Source organism: Dermacentor silvarum, chromosome 1 (assembly GCF_013339745.2).
Source record: "Dermacentor silvarum isolate Dsil-2018 chromosome 1, BIME_Dsil_1.4, whole genome shotgun sequence".
NCBI lineage: Eukaryota > Metazoa > Arthropoda > Arachnida > Ixodida > Ixodidae > Dermacentor > Dermacentor silvarum.
This window is the reverse complement of record NC_051154.1, coordinates 267,563,647-267,584,600: the sequence shown is the minus strand read 5'-3', so window position 1 is coordinate 267,584,600 and position 20,954 is coordinate 267,563,647. Positions and strand designations below refer to the sequence as shown.

Below are 20,954 nucleotides of genomic sequence, written 5' to 3'. Positions count from 1 at the left end.
TAGGGTTGGTGTGGCCCCGCACCACGGGCATTCGTCCATGTAGGCTGTGGGGTGCATGCGATGTGTAGGTTCGTGTAAGTGCCTCTCTGGGGCCTACGCCAGGCACCGGCATCCTCAGCTTTAGTTTTCGGTGGGGTGGGGGATATCGCAAGCGACTCCCTCTATGGTAGTTCAGGATGGCTGAATACTCGGGGTCAACTGGATCAGGGTAATCTGCAGTCGGCGTGATGAGTGCTCGGTTATGTACAAATTCTCGAGCTGCTCTGTCGGCATACAGTTTACCCGTGATGCTAGCGTGGCCCGGTAACCAGATGATGGTTTGGGTGGTGATGTCGTCAGTGCCCTCCTCGGGTATTTGGGCTAGGACTTGTGCAGCAATTACTTCTATGAGAAATCAAAATGCTTAATTCAATAATTAAAATTAAAATTACACTAATTATTTTTGTATATTATTACTTTGCGGCACATATTTCAATCTACGAATTGTAGCTAGTGAGTTTGGTAGCTAGCTATATCTAGTTTGTAGCTAGTGAGTATTAGTGAGCTAACGAATTCTGGGGATGGTACCGGTTTCGAGATATGCGCCGTCCGACTTGCGGTAAAGATGTACTGTTGTTCCACTTAATTTTTTAAAGAAAACGCTGCTTTATGCACTAAAGCGCAAAAGTAACTGGAACGTTAATGCCCCCATTTCGTCGAGCTATTTGAAAATTAATACCACGAAACTGCATGGTGTAGTCCTGAGGAATTCGTTCCAAGTGCCTTGCGAGCTTACCGGCTACAATTCGTGAATTTCCATATGTACCGTAAAGTAATTAATTTAAAAAGTAATTAGCGTAACTGTTTTAATTATTCAAATTAGTATTTTGATTTCTCGTCGAAGTAATGGCCGCCTCATCGAGTAATCTTATCTGAAGGGTTAGAATTGTGCTATCTGCCACAGGCTTTTTTTTTTAATTCTTATTTAAAACATGCACATTGTGTGCGCACAACGGAATACAGCAGCTCTGAAGTTTCGGTGCTGGCCTTAGAATTTTTTTTTCTTTTTTTCAGTCAAACAGTGATTTTTATTATTTCATCAACCACGTATCATTTACGAGAGGTAAGATCGAAGCCGGGACAGCTTAATTTTGAACGCTTAGCACATTGGAAACGTGCTCGACATTGCATTATAGCTGCAGGTTGGCAATCACATATAGTTGACTGGCCTGAAGGGAACCGAGGGGAACTGTCGGAGAGCACGATAGGCAGGCGCGTTTTCATACCTTTTGGTTGACACGCTAACCGCAGCTAAGGCGATGCGCATTTACTACTTACCGCAAGTCATGCTGCATGAGCGACATGAACGGACTGCCGTTATTCCCCTCAACAGTTGTATACAAATAAATATGTATACATAATACATATAAAATATAACGTAGCCTTTTTGCTTGGAAACAAACGCAACCGTTGTTGACCCTGAATCCGAGGTCAACTTAACCACGGTTAGCGTGCCTATATATACGGTACACATATTATACTTGATTTTGCATGCGACCTCACGTTTCACGTGCAGTGCACGTTCACGAAATCAAAGACTCCCAACACAACCACTTTTTTTTTTTTGCTCGCCTTATTAGCATTTTTTTTATTGCCATATCTACGCGAGATTACAAACTTATATTACACAGGGCGCGTTCTGGTGCGCCGTACACCCGAGCTTCCATTCACAATGTCACACGAGGATAACGGCACACGATTCTTTTCCCGCATCGTCCACAGTCACTTTCGCGAAACGTGCGCGACTGTTCAAGAGCGCACAGCACACCTTGACGCGACCTCACGTCGGAGGAGGAAACAAAAAATGCAACAAAAGCAGTACGGCGAAAGAACAATTGCAGCTGCGTTCGTAATGCGGTGGTCTCGTCAGAGGTCGGTCGAACTGACGGTGGATGGTCAGGAATGCCGCTTGAAATGGGTTCACGTCAGCCAACGTCGCTGCCGAGGGCATTGCTGTCCGTTGGCGCCATCTTATAAGACAGCCTTTGTCTTCTTCAGTTCTTGCACGCACTCAGTGTTTTCACGAGACTGTTCCAAAGAGCTCTACGAGTTCGAAGCACGGCACCGGCCTTCGCGGCACACAGTTCTCAGCCAACAGGTATCGCACTCGTAAACAAGTCCGGCTCGCGCCATTTAATACCAAGCTGCTTCCGGCGAGTCGTCATATCCACTACCGAATTTCCTATAGCTTTTTCCCTCTTTCGGTTATTTACACAACGCGAGAAGATTGCCCTCCAGCGTGGAATGCGTTAGAAGTTACACGTCGGCCATAGCCATGCTATAGACACTGACATCGGAACGCAACGTATCTTTTCGCTTAATTTCAACACGTTCACTCGCGACTGAAGTGCGCCGCCAATCTATACACCTGGACAAGATACGCAAAGGTGTGTTCGCAAGAATGCTGTTTCAGCCGGGTCGCAAGAAACCGACACTGTTACCATCTCGTAACAGCTTCCTTGGCAGACTGCGTTGCTAAAGGAAGGTGCAGATGGTGGGAGTTCGTACTCGATTGAAAAAAACAAAATTAGCAATGGTCGATGCGTGAGATAGAGCCACCGAACAGTAAAGGCGTTCGTCCTAAAGTTTGACTTTGGTCTAAACACCCCTGCGGAAATACAGTCCCACGTAACGTGTCATGCCCTTAACCATACGCCTCCATATTACTCTTTCTTCACAAGCACCGTGATGCTTACACGGGAAATTCAAATGCAGTAGAATTTACAACTCTGCTGCACTACTATGCCGCTTGCACGAATTATCTTATGCCCGTCGGTAAATCTACTCCCGGCTTAAAATCTTCGCGCCAGTGGCACCAAATTGACCCGCGCAGTAAGTTGTCGAGTGACAGAATAACATTTCCGCAAGTATCACTTGACAAGCCGGTGCGCACCAACTTACTGTCCGTTGCGCAAAGCCTCTCATCCGCGGAAAAAATTGACCCGCCGGTAAAATGAATCGCGCAAGAAGCTCCTCCTCTAAGAGCTTTCAAAACACCGAAGTTTGGGTAATGGCTCAAATCGGTGGTTCTGCTCGCTCTTGCTAAGCAAATGAGGAAAAAAAAAAAAAAAAAAAAAAAACGAGAGCGTAAAAAGTTCGCATTCCGTGGGTGTAACGACTAGACTTTCCGCTTCGAAAGCTCACCACCCTCCCACTTTTCTCCGCCCCTCTCTCAGTCTCTCTCTTGTAGTGCATCAAAGAGCAAGATAACGGTCGAAGGTGGGAGGAATCTTCTCTGCTTTCTACAAAAGGATTGGGACGAGGAGGAGGTTGCAGGAGGTGCATCAGTGCGGGGACGCCTGCGATGGAGCGGGCGACTGACGCTGGTCTCCTCTAGCAGGATTCCCTACTCGTCGGCCGGAAAGATGACACCGAAGACGACAGGGCCATCGACGAGGACGACATAGAGGACGACGACGTCGTGGGGAGAGGAGGATGAGACGGCGCAGCGGGAGACGACGGCCTGGCCGTCGAGCACGGCGAAGCGCTCGCCGTCGAAGACGAGCACGGCGGCGGCATCTGAGGCGGCACGACGGCCACGGAGGCGGGCAGTCCGTTGCTCGAGGCGCCCGGCGGAGGAGGAGGGGCGTGATGGGGCGGCGGCGGCGGGGGTGCGCCGGCACCCGGCGGTGGAGCGACCCCGGCCGGAACCCCCGGTGGCGGAACGCCCGGGTAGAGCCGGTACGCCATGGGCTTCTGCAGAGCGGCCTGCCGGTAGTAGAGGTCCAACGCGGCCATAGTGCTTAGCGAGGACTGCGGTGACAGGCCCGTGTAGCTGGACAACCAGTACGGGGCCGTCTGGAGCATTCGCTGCACGGCGGCGTAGTTTCCGGCCTCCGCCAGCAGCTCGAGACCCACGGCCGTCTGGCGCTTCCATTTCGTCCTGCGCGTGGGTGAAAAGAATGGTTGGCAAACGCTCGGCGCACCAGTCGCGTCGTATTCTGTATGTGGGCGACTCCTCATTAGTTCACCGAAGATTACGGGGTGGCTGCGACTCCTGCAGCACTTAGACCGCGCGAGGCGCAGATTTGGTGTCATAAACCTCTGTAAAAACGTTGACCACCGAATGTCTGTCTACACCGCTGTCTAAACGGTATGAAACATGAAAGCACGAGCTTAGCGCAGTATCGCTAAACTCGAAGAAAATGACTGTCAACAATAAAATTATATGCCAGCTGGGACATCATTTAATGAGGTTTAAACAAAAAATGAAAAATAACCACAGTTTCATTGGATTCCAAAACATCTTAGAGCGCAAGCAGTGCATTAGTGTGAATTAACATTAAAAAAATACTACAGCAAACGCGCAAGAAATTAATGTAATAATGATTAAAACATCTGTTCTTAGCACAAAACAGACAGTCGAGAGATTATTTTCTTGCTGCAGTAAATCATCATCGCGATCAAGTACCCCTTCTATAAATATGCAGGGAGCGAACCTGGAAAGCATTGAAGTGACTATAGGAGAAAAAGAAAATGGAGAATGGGCTTTCCGAGAAAGTCTGCACATTGTTTCCGAACACGCGTCCACGCACCCCTATACAGGGCAGCGTCAGGCTCTGCCGGCGTTGCAGACATGCTCGACGTCTGGGAACCGATGCATGCATCGTCCGCACCATAAAGCAAGCTTAATTAACCGCATTCACAAAAAGCCAGAGGAGGACTGGATGAAAGAAAGAGGGGGGAGGGGGCAGAGAGAGAAGCCAGCGAAGCGGCTTCCGAAAAGTTAACCAGACTCACAAATGGTTTCTCGTTTCCTCTTTCCTCTAAGGGCTCTATACTACACCGTACTATATAGAGAAACAAAAAAGCGCACGGAAAGGGCGGCCTCAGCTTAAACGCTCTAAACGCTCGTTTTGTACACACGGCAGCAGTGTCGGCGGAAGTCCTTTACGTGAGCGCCGCGGAGATAGCGGCGAACGAAGACGAAAACAAAAGAAACGTCCAAAAACGCCGCTGCTGCTGAATACGGTTGCGGTCAGGAGCGGTCATTCATTTGCGAGTGCCTTTCCGGGGGGCTCGCGGCTATACGAACGTTTTTTTCCCAACTCCCCCCGCTCTTCTTTTCCCGCGCACGAGCGAGCGTCGACGCGCATGCATCCCGGGGAGCAGTTGCCGTCGAGCGCCGCGCGGCGCACGCGGAGATACATACATCGCGTGCGCGCCTCCCCCCCCCCCCCCCCCCCCCGTATATTTCTTGTCGGTTTTTGGCGTCGACGCAGAGAGACACAAGGCGCATGCAACGTGCAGCGCGGCAGCCGTTTAGCGGACGGCTGAGAGAGCGAGAGGGGGGGGGGGGGGGGGGGGCTGCTTTTGCGCGTATATATCTCTGGCTAAGCGATTCCTGACAGGAGTGCGGCCGCTGTGTTTAGGGCGACGTCGTCTCTGCCAGCGGCGACAGAAGGGTGCGCGCTCTCTCGCCATGCCTCGCGGCAGACTCGTCTCCCACGATGCTCAGGCACCATACTTCCTGCCGCTAAGAGCAGTCGCGGGAGCGAGCAAGCGCTTTGGCGAGACACAATTAAAGGCGGCACGGAAAGTTGGAAATGAGACGCCCACTTTTTTTTCTTTTTTCTGTGAGCGCCAAAGCTTTGGAAGAAGAGGCCGCTCGCGGTCGCCTTTGCTCGCTGGCTGAGTGAGCCTCTCGGCAGCTAACACCACCGCCTCGCACTCTTTGCTGTTGTCAGCGAAAGTAACGCGGATATGGGACCGCGCATGGAGCGGCGATGTTACGTTCCTCGGAGCAGATGGAGTGAGCGCGCGTGCCCCAGTAATACTATATGCTTGATGGTCACGTCGAATCGTCGATTCGCGCCGCGGTGTCGCACGTTGGAGAATGTATATACTATAGACGTATACCGCAATACAGGGAGACGTATCCGGGAGCAGCAGAGAGGGTGGTGGCTTGTGACGCTATCATGAACCACGTATAACGTGCAGGAAAACTTGTGTTTCATCACTATCCATCGCTCCATAAAGTACACACAGGTACATTCGGAATAAGTGGAACAGGAGATAGGTGGAATAGAGTCGGTGATTGAAATGTATACCTTCGGGGAGCGCTGTGGTTAAGCACTGCGTCACAAGGTATCGCTACCGGCGTTGCTGCTCACCACTACGCCTTTGCTGAATGCACTTGTTCCACCTGAATACACTTGTTGCAAGCCCGCGCTCGTGGTGCGAATATTGAAGATACGGAGAAGGGAACGCTGGATATACGCAGCTAATTTAGACGACTAAGAATATTTACCTTCTTCAGTAGCCATTAACTTGTTGGTTAAGCCCCGGGCCTTGCGTTTATTGTTACACATGAATGGCCTCTCTTACAGGTCGTCATGACTTCGTCACCCACGCTTTTGTGTCACTGTAATGGCGCTTATACTATCGAACCACTGTGATAGAGCAGGTAATTTGTAATTCCTTAAAAAAAAACGCAACACAAATAAACAGGGTATTTTAAGCAGAAATTACGTGTGGCAGTGGGCGTCAGGAATTTTGCTATAGTTATCAGTGAATTGATTATTTACCTTAAATTTACACTGAATTTTTATTAATACTTTGATACACATGTAATTCTGGAACACAACCAATCAAGTGCTCAAGCCATGTCCATTAAGGAAGAATATTGAGAACATATAACACTATAGTTTCGGGATATGCGTGCCCAAACATGGCGCGGATACCCTGGCGTTACATTTATCATTTATTTTCCCACCAAACTTCTGTATGCTGTCTATGCTGAGGGCCAACACTATACGGGGAACATAATTCGTGGTAGAGTTTGGGGACAAATCTCACCGATCAAGTCCTGCAGCCTCAGCATTACCGCAAAACGCGTATACATGCGTTAAGTAGTCATTGGCTTCAACTCCACAATTACGATGTGTGCGCTAGCGTCATGAATTCAACAAACATGTGAAACTTCGTTTGTAAAATTTCCAGGTTTAAAAACAGTGCATAAGACGTGGCGATGAAGAAAGAAAGGGTGAATTACTTTAGGTTAACTTAATCCGAACCTAAAATGTAGGTATGTAAACTTATTTATTTCAAGACTTTCATGGAAATCCTCGCACGATTTCTGAAGCCCACAGTGGAGAATGATGTGATGCCGGGAAAAAATATTTCAAACAAACCTTTTTTAAGAATTACTCATATATTCTCTGAAACGCCTCGTAATGCCCTGGCATGCCACCGCTCCATTTGCGCAACACTCAAAGAATCCCCTGGAGAGGAGAGCATATTGAATACTTTCGTATTCAGCATAGACAGGCATTTGCGATTCCCAGCTGCTGCCAAAATTAACACGGAGCTGCCCAACATAAGTCGTCTCTCATAGCCACTGCGCTGCTTCGAGACATTCAACTTCCCTGCCTTTCCTTTTATCCCCCTCCCCCTACTCTCTTATATCTCCCTTGCAACTCCAACATTCAATCAGTCACTAAATCCGTAAAACTATGAGGTTCCGCATGCCGCGCACCTATACACACCGCAAGCGGGGCGTACCTTCTGTTCTGGTACCACGTCTTGACCTGTGTGTCGGTGAGGTTGAGCTTGGCGGCCAGTTCCATGCGGTCCTGCACGCTGAGGTACTTCTGGCGCTCGAAACTCTTCTCCAGGGTCTGCAGCTGGTGGTCCGTGAAGGCGGTGCGCGCCTTGCGCTGCTTCTTCATCTTCAGCGAGCACACGCCACCACCGCCACCCCCGCCGCCGCCTCCAGGGGGCGACTCGAGCGTCCGTTCCGGGGACTCGCTCCCTGCGGTAGCCAGAGCCAACGGGGCAACGAATTAGTGCCGAAAAACAAAGCGAAAACAAGAAAACAACGACGTGCGTATTATAATGCCGCGACGAGGTGCCTACTGAAGAACCGTTTTGATCTGAGAATAGTTAGCTCATGCTTACTGTATAGCGTACGCTACATATAGATTAACGGACAGCACATACAGCTAATCAACACGACAGAAGGCTGAACAAAGAGGCACATTGTGTTTCATGCCGTCAAGTGAAACGACAAAAGCAAATGTTAACTTGAGCTGGATTTGAATATTACTCTTGTATAGAACACAAACATGTCACCATTAGCGCGGTAGCTGTGGCTATATCGCTATGGTATGAAACGAACCCGAAAGTGAAATACAGACGGCGACGCCATCGATATTTCTCTGACTTTTCGGCGCCACCTATAGCACTGTAGTGCCGGCCTCGCTAGCTCGACCCTTGCGCAGCATTGCATAGGTTATGGATAGCAGCCACGTCTTGAAAACACGTGCATGCGAGGTTTTCCAGAGCCACGACAACAACACGAGCGAAAGTGCGGAGGTATTATACATGCTCCTTCGCAGTATCGGTGACACGCGCACAAGCCGGCTTTGATATCGCTTCACCCACATGAGTTTTGTTGGTAATGTGTTGTCGGCTTGTGTTGGTAATCTTCAGGCTTTTTATGTATTTAAGCCGGTCGTCCTTATCAATAAATATCTAGCGCTCAGAATCTGAGTGCAGCGTTATATACATGTATGTATCGCCTTCTTCTGCCTCGTCTTCTCACGCTACCGTGCATCATGCCTTCGTATCGAAAGAAGGACGTGACGCTCAAACGTAGCACGTGGTTCTAGAAACTGGACACAAGTTTGCGCACAAGACCGCTTCGTGGGCGCTAACGAAATGTGTATATATCTATAAGAACAGGTGGAGGCTAATTGTGACAGCCAATCAGGTGACAGCGATGGGCGCCGGTTGAAGACGAATATTTCTTCTTCGGATAAAAAAGTTTCGTAAATCTGGAGCATGCATCCGTGGTCCTTCCTCGGTTATTTCATGGAAGCGCTCCGCGTATATGCTAATACCTGGTTCTGAAAGAGTAAAATTATGAACAGTGGAAACCCATGACAGCCTTGCATTGCGTATGCTGTAGAACGGCTGCGCAACAAGTAAGCGTATAGCATGCAAGCTGAAGCTGCCGCGAATGCAACCACGACGCCAAACGCGGAGCATCGGAGTGTGCGAGCATCAATAACTGCTCCGCGCTTCCGTTGTGCATTTCCGAGTCGTTGGTGCTCCCTATTCACGCTGCGGTCATATCTGGCCGGTCGTCAGGTGTTCGGGGGCCACGCATAGCCGCTATTCACGCGGTGATGGACCAAAACGCCGTCGGTGTTGAGCGCATCGCCCAGTATATACATTCTGCAAGAGTGCGGCTGCCGAGGATGCAAAAAAAAAAAAAAAAAAAAGCGCGGAACGTTTTAGCCGCGCTTGACGTGTTTCGCATTGTGGCGGCTTCCTCTTGGCACGAGGCAAATCGGCGCACGCGTACAACTGCGCAGTGGATATAAAGGGCCATCTGTAATGGTGCTTTTTGGCGGGCGCATGAAAGCGCGCACCTGCTGCGTCGTGCGGAGGCTCGCCGTACGGAAGCGCGGAGAGTTGGATGACATGAAACGAGACCTTCCCGAAAGACGGGACTTTTGTTATGCCGCCAGACTCTCGGACAACGTTGCCACGCATGACGGACTCTTTGTGCGGATTTATTATGCAGTGTGCGAGTGTACAAGGCCGCCGATAATACGTCGGGAGAACGAAGCCTTATAGCTCCCTGCTATTATACCGCGGAGATGAGATTCCATGCCTTTATGGTTTGATCACAGCTAATGTAACCGCGTGGCATCGGGGCAAAATTACTAGGGGCATCGAGAGGAATATTGTATAGGGTGAGCGAGCAATCCAGTCGGTAAGCGACTTGCTCAGGCGCTCGGCAGCGATATTTCCCTCCGTGAAAGATGGTTACATCGATGTGGTTGATGACCGCATGTTCGCCTCCTTTTCAAGAAGAGATGACACACCGGGAAAAAGAACGTACCAACGCAGAAAGCGAACGAACGGACCACGCCCAAAGCCAAAATCAGTTCAGGACACAGCTATAGCACAGGAAGCCGACAAATAAGCAGCAGCGGGGGATGTACGATCTTTGTCAAATGAAACAAAGCACGTGAGCGTTACTGGCCGTGTATCGTCGAGCCCATGGATCTCCTGGCGCTAGCAAGCTTTGCAGTGCAAATACTAGACGAGAGTTTGCTTTCCTCTCCAGAGCTTTCGAGCAGTTCCGATGTGACAAGTCCCGGAGTGAACGTGCGGTCAGGTGCGCACTGTCTTCGTTTCTTTTGACGAAGTCGGTGCGCCAGTGGTATTTGCCCACACGTAATAACTCAAACCACATGATTTCAATACTGGATATCTTGGTTAAAAGAGATTTAACGTTAGCGCGAGCCGTAAACGCTTAAAAAAAGCTATATAGAAAAAAAATAACTAGGAACCTAGACATGGTGAAATTTCTAGCGCACACAATTGTCAAGGACACAGTGAAGGTGGACACAGGAGCGCTTACTCACAACTGGTTATTTTTGGAAAGAGACAGAACATATAAGCACCACCTATCTGTACTGAGCATGTGCAAAACGAGTCATTCGTTTTTATATAAACAGATTACGAAGGTTCAAGCAGTATTGAAGAATGCAAATTCTTTGTCAGTGATTGCAACCAATGCAAGCGCTCGTGCGTCGACCTTCACTGTGTCCTTCTCTATTGTGCGCGCTACAAATTCCACCATGAATACGCACCAACTCGCCCAACTATCAGTTCTGCAACCTAAATCATCTTTCATCAGGCTGCAATCGTATACACGTTTTGGTTCTTTTTCGATGCATACGTATACACGCACGGAGGGAAAACTTTCTTTCGCCTGTACGGCGTTCCTCGCCGACGGGGGTTAATCTTGGCGACGTGTGTATACACGACAGCGCTGTCGCGTGTCACGCACCGACCGCATTGTTATTATTTGCCGGAGCGGTCGTGTAGACGGTGACCTCGCGACCTTGGCGAGGAACGGCATCTTGTGCGCGTCTCCACTTGACCTGCATAAACACTCGGCGGCTGACCCGCGCACACCTCTAGCTGCCCCCTTTTCGTTTGTGCTCGCGCATACATGTCGGCGCCCACCTTTCGCACGGCATGTGTGTGCCTGGCTCTCTGAACCATGAAGAGCATTGCATGGCGGACCTCTTCGCCCCGGAGGTTACACATCGGCATTAGCACGCGCTGACTTATAGTCACACGGTCGCAATGGACAGCTGACTGACCAGCCGTGCACGCCCACCGCTTGTCAGCTTTCGTTCTATAGTGACGCTTCTTTGAGCCGTTGGCCTGTAAGCGCGTATAGTTGTGATATGAACCATGCAGTTTTTAGACAGGTCGAAAGAAAGCTTTCACCGCCTTTTTGGCAATTCCTTCAAACCTCTGACGCTGCTCACAATGGGCACCTTGCGCTGAAGCTTTCCACAGCTGAAAGAAAGTAGCGCCAGAACACAGAGCCTATACGAGCGGTAGAAGCAAAATGGGAGGCGCGCATTTCACACGAGCCGTGACCCAAAACAAGAGTGTTCGAGATGTGAAAATGATGAAATGCGCGCATTTTCCGAATGACGGGCATCGAGATTAGAAACGCCAACATTGCTCGACCTGAGCTTCGCAAAGCTTGGTACGTAACACTCAGACGATCGATGAAGCACGGAATGTCAAGTCATTTTCTTCGCAACCCTACAGCCGCCGGTGTCGGCGACGCTGGGGTGATAAATAAGAGCGTCACAGCAAAGTGCCTGTATATTCCGAGCGATCGATGAACAATTCTGCTCGCTGTCCTGCAGCGAATCTGAATCTGAAGTAACGTGGATACCCAGCTACGCAAACATACAAACAGAAAAGAAAAAAAAAAGAAAAAGAAACAAACTAAGAGCGGAGCGTCCACATTAGGACGCTGCATAATATGCACGGCTTCAGCCCTCCATCGCAATTCTTCTAATGCTCATTCAGATTATCGCGCGTATATGAGGCACACGCCCACTCGCGAATCTCTCTCTACCAGCTCCCATCTGCGTTAATATACCGCTAATCATTGTCTTCCTCGCAGACGTCAATTTCTCTAAACGCTTCCGTCGCGTTGTTGTTTAGCCAGGGCAAAACGGACCGCGCGCGCTGCAGCGATTCCCACTGCGGCCGCCGCATCTGTATATGGTATATACTGTATACACACACATACAAAACGCAACCGAAAATGATGCGCGCAAATGCAGCCTGAGAATTGAGTGCCCTCTCCCAACCCGAGGAGATCGGGGTTGAGGCTCTAACCGGTGCGACTCTCCTTCCAGTCGCCGCCGCCGCGAGTGCGTGTGTGTGCCCACTGTTCCCAGGCGTCACACGTTGCATGGGATCCGCGCGCTGCCGCTGCCGCGCGGGGGTAATTGCAGGGGAGGCATCATCGCCGCGGCTTTTCCCTGACAGACGCCAAACGTTTTTGGGAGCCTCTCAGCGGGCCCGGCGGTGGCGTCGCCGGCGCTTGTTTTTTTACGAGCACCCGGCCGCCTTTACGAGGTTCATATATACGTCTGCGGACGTGGCGCCAGGTAGTCGAGACGAGCCAACGCAAGACCTCGGCCGCGGAGTGCGCTGGCCTCCCCACCTTCGAAGAAGAAGAAGAAACTGCGTTGCGTGCCTTTCGTATATGCCAACCCGCATGTATAGAGGTGCGCACACGCATCGGCGCGGTCCACAAAGGAGGCTCTCGAGCAGCTCTGTTCGCATGTATACGACGACTAACTGTGCGCGCGTGTACGGCGCGCATGACTATCGCCACCAGCGGATGTTCACGTTATACGCGGAAGCTAAGCGAACAAAAAAGACTGCGCGATTTCCCGAGAGAGTCTATAATAAGGCTGTGCAGCCTGCGATTGAGAGGTGTAGTATGCGTTTTGAACCTCTTGCTTTGCAGTGCAACAGCTCTCAGGTCCGCCCTGTATGCCAAGTCTGCAAGAAAATTCCGTTTTCTTTGTCCCGACTCTTGTGTCAAAGGTTTCGAAGGCGATTGTAGAAGTCGAACCAAAACGAGGTGATTCGCAGTTAAGAGATATACAGCAGCAGGCGACGCCACCGTTTGAATATGAGGTGAGCGAAAAGGCATCAGGCAGGCGCGCGCATCTGCGCCTTCGCTGTCTTTCGTTCCTGGTTTCGTTGGGTTTTGGTTTCAGATGCGTGCATGGCTGAACGCGTAAATTAAGAACAAAGAAAAGAGGAGTTTTACAACTACTTGCTTCGACTTTCCATTACCCTTTAACAGATTCTTAGCTATACATTATATAGCTTTGCAGACCTTATATATTCAGACTTGAGCGAAGCGCATTAAAAAAAAAATGAAGAAACACAGCCTATACCACCACACGATTTTCACCATTACTAAATTTGAAAATACCGTGATCGCGCAAACTCTGACGTTTTTGGTGCACGGCGCAAGAATACTTATAAAAGGGAAAGCAGCGACGACGCGAGTGCTTATGTAAACTGACGGTTTATTGGATACACGTACAATACACGGTATAAACACTTAACAACTGCAGAATCGAAAGAATGGCTCAACCTCAAACAGCCAAACATCACTAAATTATAACTCGTCCAGCTACTCTGTTCAGACCACTGACGTAAATCACGGAGCTCGATCGATCGGCGACGCAATTACCAGCGGCTGACCATGCGATGGAGTCGAACCAGCGTACTCGCCTTATACCACAAAGTTACATCTGCGAGGGCAAAACAGCTTGGCCACAGCATTTTTGACGACCTCGTGACATCTCTCTTGCATCCACTTTCACTAACATGCGTGCTCATGCTTCGAAACAACCCTGAAAATATTATGTCAAAAGTACAGTTTGAAGAAAACGAAAGCCGAGTTTCTATGCCCATATTGGCGCCGCTTCTACGCTTTCCAGTTTTTTTCCTACTCGCAGCCGCCCGAGGCGATGGTTCTTTCTCGCCTAGAATGTCTACCCTTAAAGGCTCGAGTAGCTGAATCGAAAACAAGATTTCTTCGCAACTTCAGGTGAGCACCGGTAAAAAAGAAAACTACACCTTCGTGGCGCGGAAAGAACTCGCTGCATACCCGTCTTAACAGAAGGCCAGCAGGTAGTATGCCAAACCTTGTTCGCGCCGTGCAAACGTGAGGAGCATGGAAGCCAGTGATGCGCTCTCTGCAAATGGGGAGCGCGTCAGAACTTGGCGAGGTATACGGGGGGAACGTGACTGTGCAAACAAGCACACCGGGTGTATCCCGAAGCTGTATCTAGCCCACGCGATATCGCCCAACTATACATATACGACAGCTAAACGACTCTGGCGACCTCTGACCTGGGAGCGGCGATCAACTCGAGAACAGCTTCCTTCCCCGGCTCGTTTAACAGGCAAATCGTTCCGTGTTTATTGGGATGCACGAAAAGACGGCGACGGAAAAGAAAAAAAAAAAGGAAAAAAGGTAACTAAAAAAGAAAAGAAAGCGCGAAGGTAGGGGCTTGCGCGCGCGGCAGATGAGGACTCGCGCGAAGACTCCACTCGCGGGCCCTGATATGCCTGTCACGAACGCAGTTTGCTCCGAGCGCATGCAGGCCGATCGCTTGTATCTTTGCGCACTCCGTCTGTACTACGGAGGTGGGGGGAAGCCAGTTTGCAGAGTGTGTGTAGCGTTGAGGTAGGAGGGGGGTGGCAACCACGCTCCGCGGGGCGTGGAGGAGCGACTCCCTCGTCATAAAGAATAGCGTCTGGCGTCTTCACAGCTTTTAACAGCGGCATACACGCTGTACAGAAGTTGCTCGAAATTGTGCGCCGCGCACCGCCGCCGAGTCTATAAGAGGTCTTTATTTATGAGCGCGTGGAAGCTCGACGACGTGTACCGGAGCACGGACCCCTCCATGATCCGCAAAGAGTAATTTTCCTGATCGCCGCGCGCCAGCCATGTCATTGTCATAATGGTTGCAGTTAGCACGTCAACGCTGCTTGGCGTTTCGTCTGTGGGAGGCGCGCCCGCGTCTTTCGAGAGGCCGGTTTCGTGGGGGCGGTTGAGCGGCCTCAACGGATGACCACTGACCACGCGCTACTGTGTATATATAGTCTAAATGAGCGAGATAATAATTGTCCATGTTAGACATCGAGTGAATGACCGAGTCTTTGAATGAATCGCCGTAGTGTCCAGTAGTTTTATGTGATGGTCAAGTCCCTTTGAATGGGGGATTGCGAAATAATCATTAATATCAAGAAATGCTGCTTAATAGCGTAACTGAGTGAGAAATGCGACGACGCGACAGGTGCTGGCGCGCAAGTGCCGTGACTATTTTACTGTTTTGTTAGATAACTTAAACGCCCTTTTGTCTGCCGCAGTTGTTTGCTATCGACCCCAGCAGTGCATGCGCTCAGTAAGTTAAAAAAGAAAGAAAACGACCTCTTCTGATAGACAAATTGAGAGACTCAACTTTAGCGTTTTCCTTCGGGTCATGGAAACAGCCCAATGTTTCGCGCTATACACCCCTCAACCATATACGCTATAGATACATCTCGCGACGACCTCGCCATAAAGTTACCGCGCTAACCATCCACCCTAACGATTCTATATACGTGCTGATACTTAGGACAACGTTAAGTAATCGTATATGTGCCTCCTCGCCGATCATTTATCAGCAGGAGCACTCGTAAAAGGAGTGTAAAGCATCGCGAACGATGGCTGCCCGCGGGAGGTCTGCTGGATGTTTCTGGAAACGATATAATCCGGTCCGGCAAGGCTGCTTGCATGCTCGCGTTTATATAGACGCGTTAAGAATTACGCGAGGCTATTTCAGTTTTACCGCCGCAAGCAAAGTCGCGTATACGGACGTTTATGGGCTCTTTTTGGCAACGAGTCTGAAATGAGCCGAGCTGGCCTCTGTCGCGAGATAACGCGCAGCGCAGCCCGCGAGGTGCGGTTATACGTATAAGAACGCGGTTGAAATGTACGCGTACAAGTGCTGAATCGTACTTAATTCGAAACGCCCCTTCAGTGACGGGAGGAGAGATTCGCAGCGTGGCGCGATGCACTTTAAGATCCGTGCGTTTGCTCATTTCATTTTACGAAACCGGTTGAGAAACATGTATCTGGAATGCGACATCGTATACAGAGTGAAGCGGCGTATAGTTGTCGAACATTCGTCCCTCTATACACGATCTATCACGCGAGAGAACAACAACCCTTTAACGTTGCAAACGTGCTCATCGACTAAGCGATCTTCGAAACAACCCACGGTATATATACGAGGCGACCGCCGATACACTCACCGCATTTTAAAGCAATCTCAATGAAACAGCGAGAGCGCGGACGTCACACGACGGCGCATTGATTCATCCCACGAACTGAAACAGCAAATATAGAGAACCTCGTGGAGAGTCGCAAACGTTAATTACTTCATGGTTGCTTTGGCCCGCGCTATAGGCTTTATGACGTAATTGCCTTGGTGCCACCGGGGCATCGTTTTGCGAAGGAAAATGCGCATTCTTGTGATGAAAGATACACGCCTATCAAAAACGTTTCTTATAGCAATAACACAAGCACGCACGCACACACGCATGCACACATACACAAAGCTTTGTTGCCAAAGTTTCCAATATTGTGATTGAGTATATAACATTCGTGAAGTACACTGTGGCTACCATGTTTACAGCTTACATAGTGAAAAAAAAGAAAAGCAAGGCAATTTAGTGGGTAGAATTGGTGGCTTCCATATAGTGGATACGCTTCAGAGCTGCAGCATAAAACGAAAATCAAATGACATCTGTGCGCCCCCAACCTGCAAGCATTTAGTCCTTCGTAATAGCCCCACCATACAAGAAGTGCATAAAGCGCCATTTCAACGCAGAAGCTTAAGAGACGAATGGGGAGGGGGTGGAAGAGGGAACAACGCAGCGTAAAGTGGCAGCCACAAGTTCACCCGGGCGTTCGTCACTTCCTGCCGGTTCCATTCGCTTCCGGTTGACGCAGGCGTCATTCTCCCGCGCACGCGATCAGTGTCTATATGTGCCGCGGCGCGCTTCCCCTTCTTTCTTGTCGCACGCGTGCTCGCTGGAAAAAAAATGAAATGCAGTTCCTGTTCTTTCATCCCTTCAACAACGTCCGATTGTTCTCGTTGGCGCATATCTCTCTGTTTCGGCACTAAAAGGCCCCAGTGACGCTTTAATTTCGCCCCCCCCCCCCCTTTATCTCTCTCTCTCTCAAGGGAGACGCGTGGGGCCGAGGATTTATTCCGTCGCACGCGAGGCAGGAAGCTTACACACGCTCAGCGCAGCGATTACGGCCGCCGCGCGCGCGTCTCATAATTCGTCGCACGCATACACTGACCGCCACCACGCAGCTTCCAGCGATGCTATACCTCCTCACGGCCCTATTTTACGCTGTCGTGATTCCCGAAGAGGAGGCGGATGTACTATATATGCTCACGAGAACGTTGAGTGCTTTGGCATTTGTGCTCGATCTGCATGCGCACAGGCTATAAGTTTCAGTCCATAAAGCGTTGCCGCGTTTGTAATGAGGTAGCGGACTTCATATTGTACAACAAACTTGCAGAACTCCGAATACAAAATACGCCTTTAGCGCGGGAAATCGGGCATTTGAGATGTCCTGGAATCGAGGACCCATTCAATACATTGGTGCGGCCATCACAATTCCTACCACGATAGTGACCTTTTCTGCTGTTTCGCGCGAGATCCTACTAGTTTAGATTCTCAGCCACTCTGAGCGCCAAATGCACACAGATTTGTGCCCTGGACTCATGGGAAAATAATATCTCCCCCCTTCGTGACCAGCTCAAGCTGATCCAGAGAGCAGAGAAGATGGCAAGAGCCAGCGGAGCCCTGGACTAGGGGCCCCGACCATTAGCGATGCCCCATTGGGGCAAGACAAAACTATCTTTGGATTAAAGTTTATCTATCTATCTATCTATCTCCCCCCCCCCCTTCGTGGCGCGTGAAATTCGACTTAAATTGTGGTTTTAATTATTGTGATGTCCTTCGGTACGGAATCCAAGAAGTACCTTTTGACACATATAGTATATACCAAAACCACCACATGAATCAATTTCCAGCATGTCGTTTCTGTCTTTTCTTTCTTTTAAACACAACGCTCAGCTAATTATCCTATAACCTGAAAGCATCAATGGAGGAAGGGAACTCGAAAGCTCCATCAGTGGCAGTTGCCCGGCACAGAAAATAAAATTAATGATAACGAAGATCGGAAATTAAATAAAGGAGGCTAACGAGAAAGCATGTATACGCCCACGCCGTGCATGCTCTTTTGCGTGTCTTACTTCTCACGTGGGCCGTATAGAGAGGGAGAGATATATAAATGAGATACGAAAGACAGGGAGGTTAACCGGAAGATAGATATCCAGTTTGGTACCCTGCACTGGGAACTAAATGTTTGTTCAGTCATGCCGGTGCATGCATTGGGCGAGACAGGCTGGACAATGGAGCGAGAGAAGCTGAGCACGAGCGCCGCAATTTGCCAATTTCGAACGTGTGCAGTGAGAAGATGAAAGTATTCATAATCGGCGGTGCTTGCCGCGTAGAAAGCTGCCAATTCCCGATGTTTGCTGAAGCAATAAATGGGAAAAGACTGACGAAATCAGCCGTCGCTTTGCGTGTACGCAGGTGTGTGCCTTCTGCGCGGCATATGGTATTTGGACTGCGAACGACGATGTGTGTTCGGAGTATGCTTGCACTGAGACTCCGTTTGGTGATTTCTGCCGGTACAAATGGGCCACCACGTCCAGAAGTTTGAGTAGTATGGACACAAGGGAGGGTAAGAAGAACAAGCGAACTCTTTCTTGTGATTGTGCTTATTTGCGCTACGTTCCGGTTAAAAGTACTTTCCGTACAAGGCCATGAGAAAGCTTTACTGATGTATAGCTAAGATTGCGTGCGTACGCGTCCAATCCACTTCATTGTTTCTTCGCTGTGTTCGAGATGCGCATATGCGCGCCCACGCAGTTTACCTCATCTCGCAAGTAGAAGAAAACATGAAACCTTCGCGATTATGTTATTCACGTTTCGGCAGACGTATTTGGGAACTCCCGCGCTTTGCGAACAAAGGCCACCGCAATTATATATATATAGGCGGCACGAGGCAACAACGCAGTTCCGGTGTGTGAGTGTGCGTGCGTGCGTGCGCGCGCGCATGCGTATACATTCATTCCATTTAGCCGCAGAGTCACCGAAATACGCGTAACTCGAAACAACAAAAATTAATGACACACACACGGAGTACGTGCAGTCATCAGTTGCGGTCTCGTGTTCAGTCTCTGCCTCGGACTCGAGCGATGCTGAGTCAGAGACGAAGAATGATTGCTTCGACGACGCGCACATCGCGTGTTTTGACACAGAAGCTTTCGTGCGCGAGCGCTGCTGAGATGTGTGCCGTGTAAGAGGCAGCATCTCAACAACGCAACTGCGACGAATCAACGCATACATGCAACGGAGCCGTTTCCTCCTGTGAACCTGTTTTGATGTTCTAAACGTTTTGAGACGAAGCGTATAGAGATAGAAAATATGGCCATGCTTAATATGCATATGCTTGGCCAATATGTAAGCATATACAACATCTTCATTAGGCGCGCAACAGGAGCGGTTGATTGCGTCACTTATACAAATTCTAGTGCTTAATTGATTACGTTTCTAACTGTCCGTGGAAGTTATTCTTATATTTAAACATTTATTTATTTATTTTGATAATGAACATTTGGCCCTTTCGGAGAGAATTTCGAACTGGAACTGCCTCTCATGGTCCATTCAAGCTCAGACAGGATTCCAGCGCACATGCTATCTATTTTCCACAGCCATGGCGCAAGCGTTCGTGCGTTTACGGCGCACTTATTCCCTCACCAGCACGAAGGCATGGCATGGCATGATCGATTCCTCAAGGCTTGACACTTATCCAAGACAATAAAACAAAAACACGAATACATATATCTAATCCGCAGTGTCGACTGTAATTGAGACTCATATATACTTCTTTGCCTGTGTTTATAAATTTCCCGAGCGCGCGCCTATATACGTGCAGTTTTGTGACGAGAAAAAGTAAACGGGGCCGGTTTTCCTCGAACTTGCATGGAACGCGCAATAGTAATCGCGAGTGGAATCCCTTAAGCCTCCGAGACGAGGTATTATAACGCGGCAGCAGTTTCGTTTATCGACTATATATAGTCTACAGTTCCAGCGCGAACAGTAAATTGTATATATTTGCTGCATGAGTGTTCGCCAGGGGTCTTTTTCTCGCGTCTCAGCCGCATCCGGACAGCTCGCCATTCGCAGTGGCGCCCGGTCATGATCCGGAGAATGCCAAGAACTGCTCCGCTCCACCTTGCACGCCGGCATTTCTGCATCGAGTTTGCGCATACCACTGCATAGCGCGTGCACCGAATGCGCTGTCACATAATGCGTGCTGGTTTACGCTCACTGCATGCGTATAAGCTTCGGGACACCACGTTCTTTTTTTTTTTTTTTTTTTTTCAGAGCTGCGTGTATTTCCAACCAAACCGCGCCAACCTGTATATGCCAACCACTCATCCCACCACAGCTTTTTTTTTTTTTACTATTATTATTATTGTCCGTAACCCGATGTTATTATTCGCAGTCCATGTATACCTACGCGAGACCCTGGCGAATTTTCGAATTCAGCGCGCGCGTGTCTGCAGCTTTGGGACAGAACAGACGCTGCAGGTTTCCGGAAACCAACACTTGCTGTCTCTCGTCCTCATTCGTCTTCGCTGTTGCTATTTAGCAGATGGTTTTCTTGAATTTTCATTTGCTTTGCCTTGCGGGGTTTGTAGACTTCTGTATGCGTAAACAGTGCGTAGTATGCGGCCATGCAGGGTATAGGCTGGATGTTCTGGTGTTCGTGCCCGATCACCGAAAGAAGGAAACATCAGCGGAGAAAGAAAAGAAAATAGAAAGCAGGGCAAGATGCTTTACAAGACACCACAAATGCGACTCTGGCGTCCTGCAGTGTGCAACTCTCGCGAGAATGCGTACAT

At 49.5% G+C, this 20,954-nt stretch overlaps 1 protein-coding gene across 1 annotated transcript in view; it reads right to left on the bottom strand.

Annotated features, from left to right (window-relative positions):
- Positions 1-1,617: 1,617 nt before the first annotated feature.
- Positions 1,618-20,954, bottom strand: part of LOC119440176 (homeobox protein B-H1) — a 41,528-nt gene continuing 22,191 nt past the window's right edge. The window contains exons 2-3 of the mRNA XM_037705112.2: positions 7,543-7,792; positions 1,618-3,922 (exon numbers count right to left, since the gene is read on the bottom strand). Coding sequence (XP_037561040.2) covers positions 3,373-3,922; positions 7,543-7,792 — 800 coding nt within the window. The 3' untranslated portion in view covers positions 1,618-3,372. The remainder of the gene's footprint in view (positions 3,923-7,542; positions 7,793-20,954) is intronic.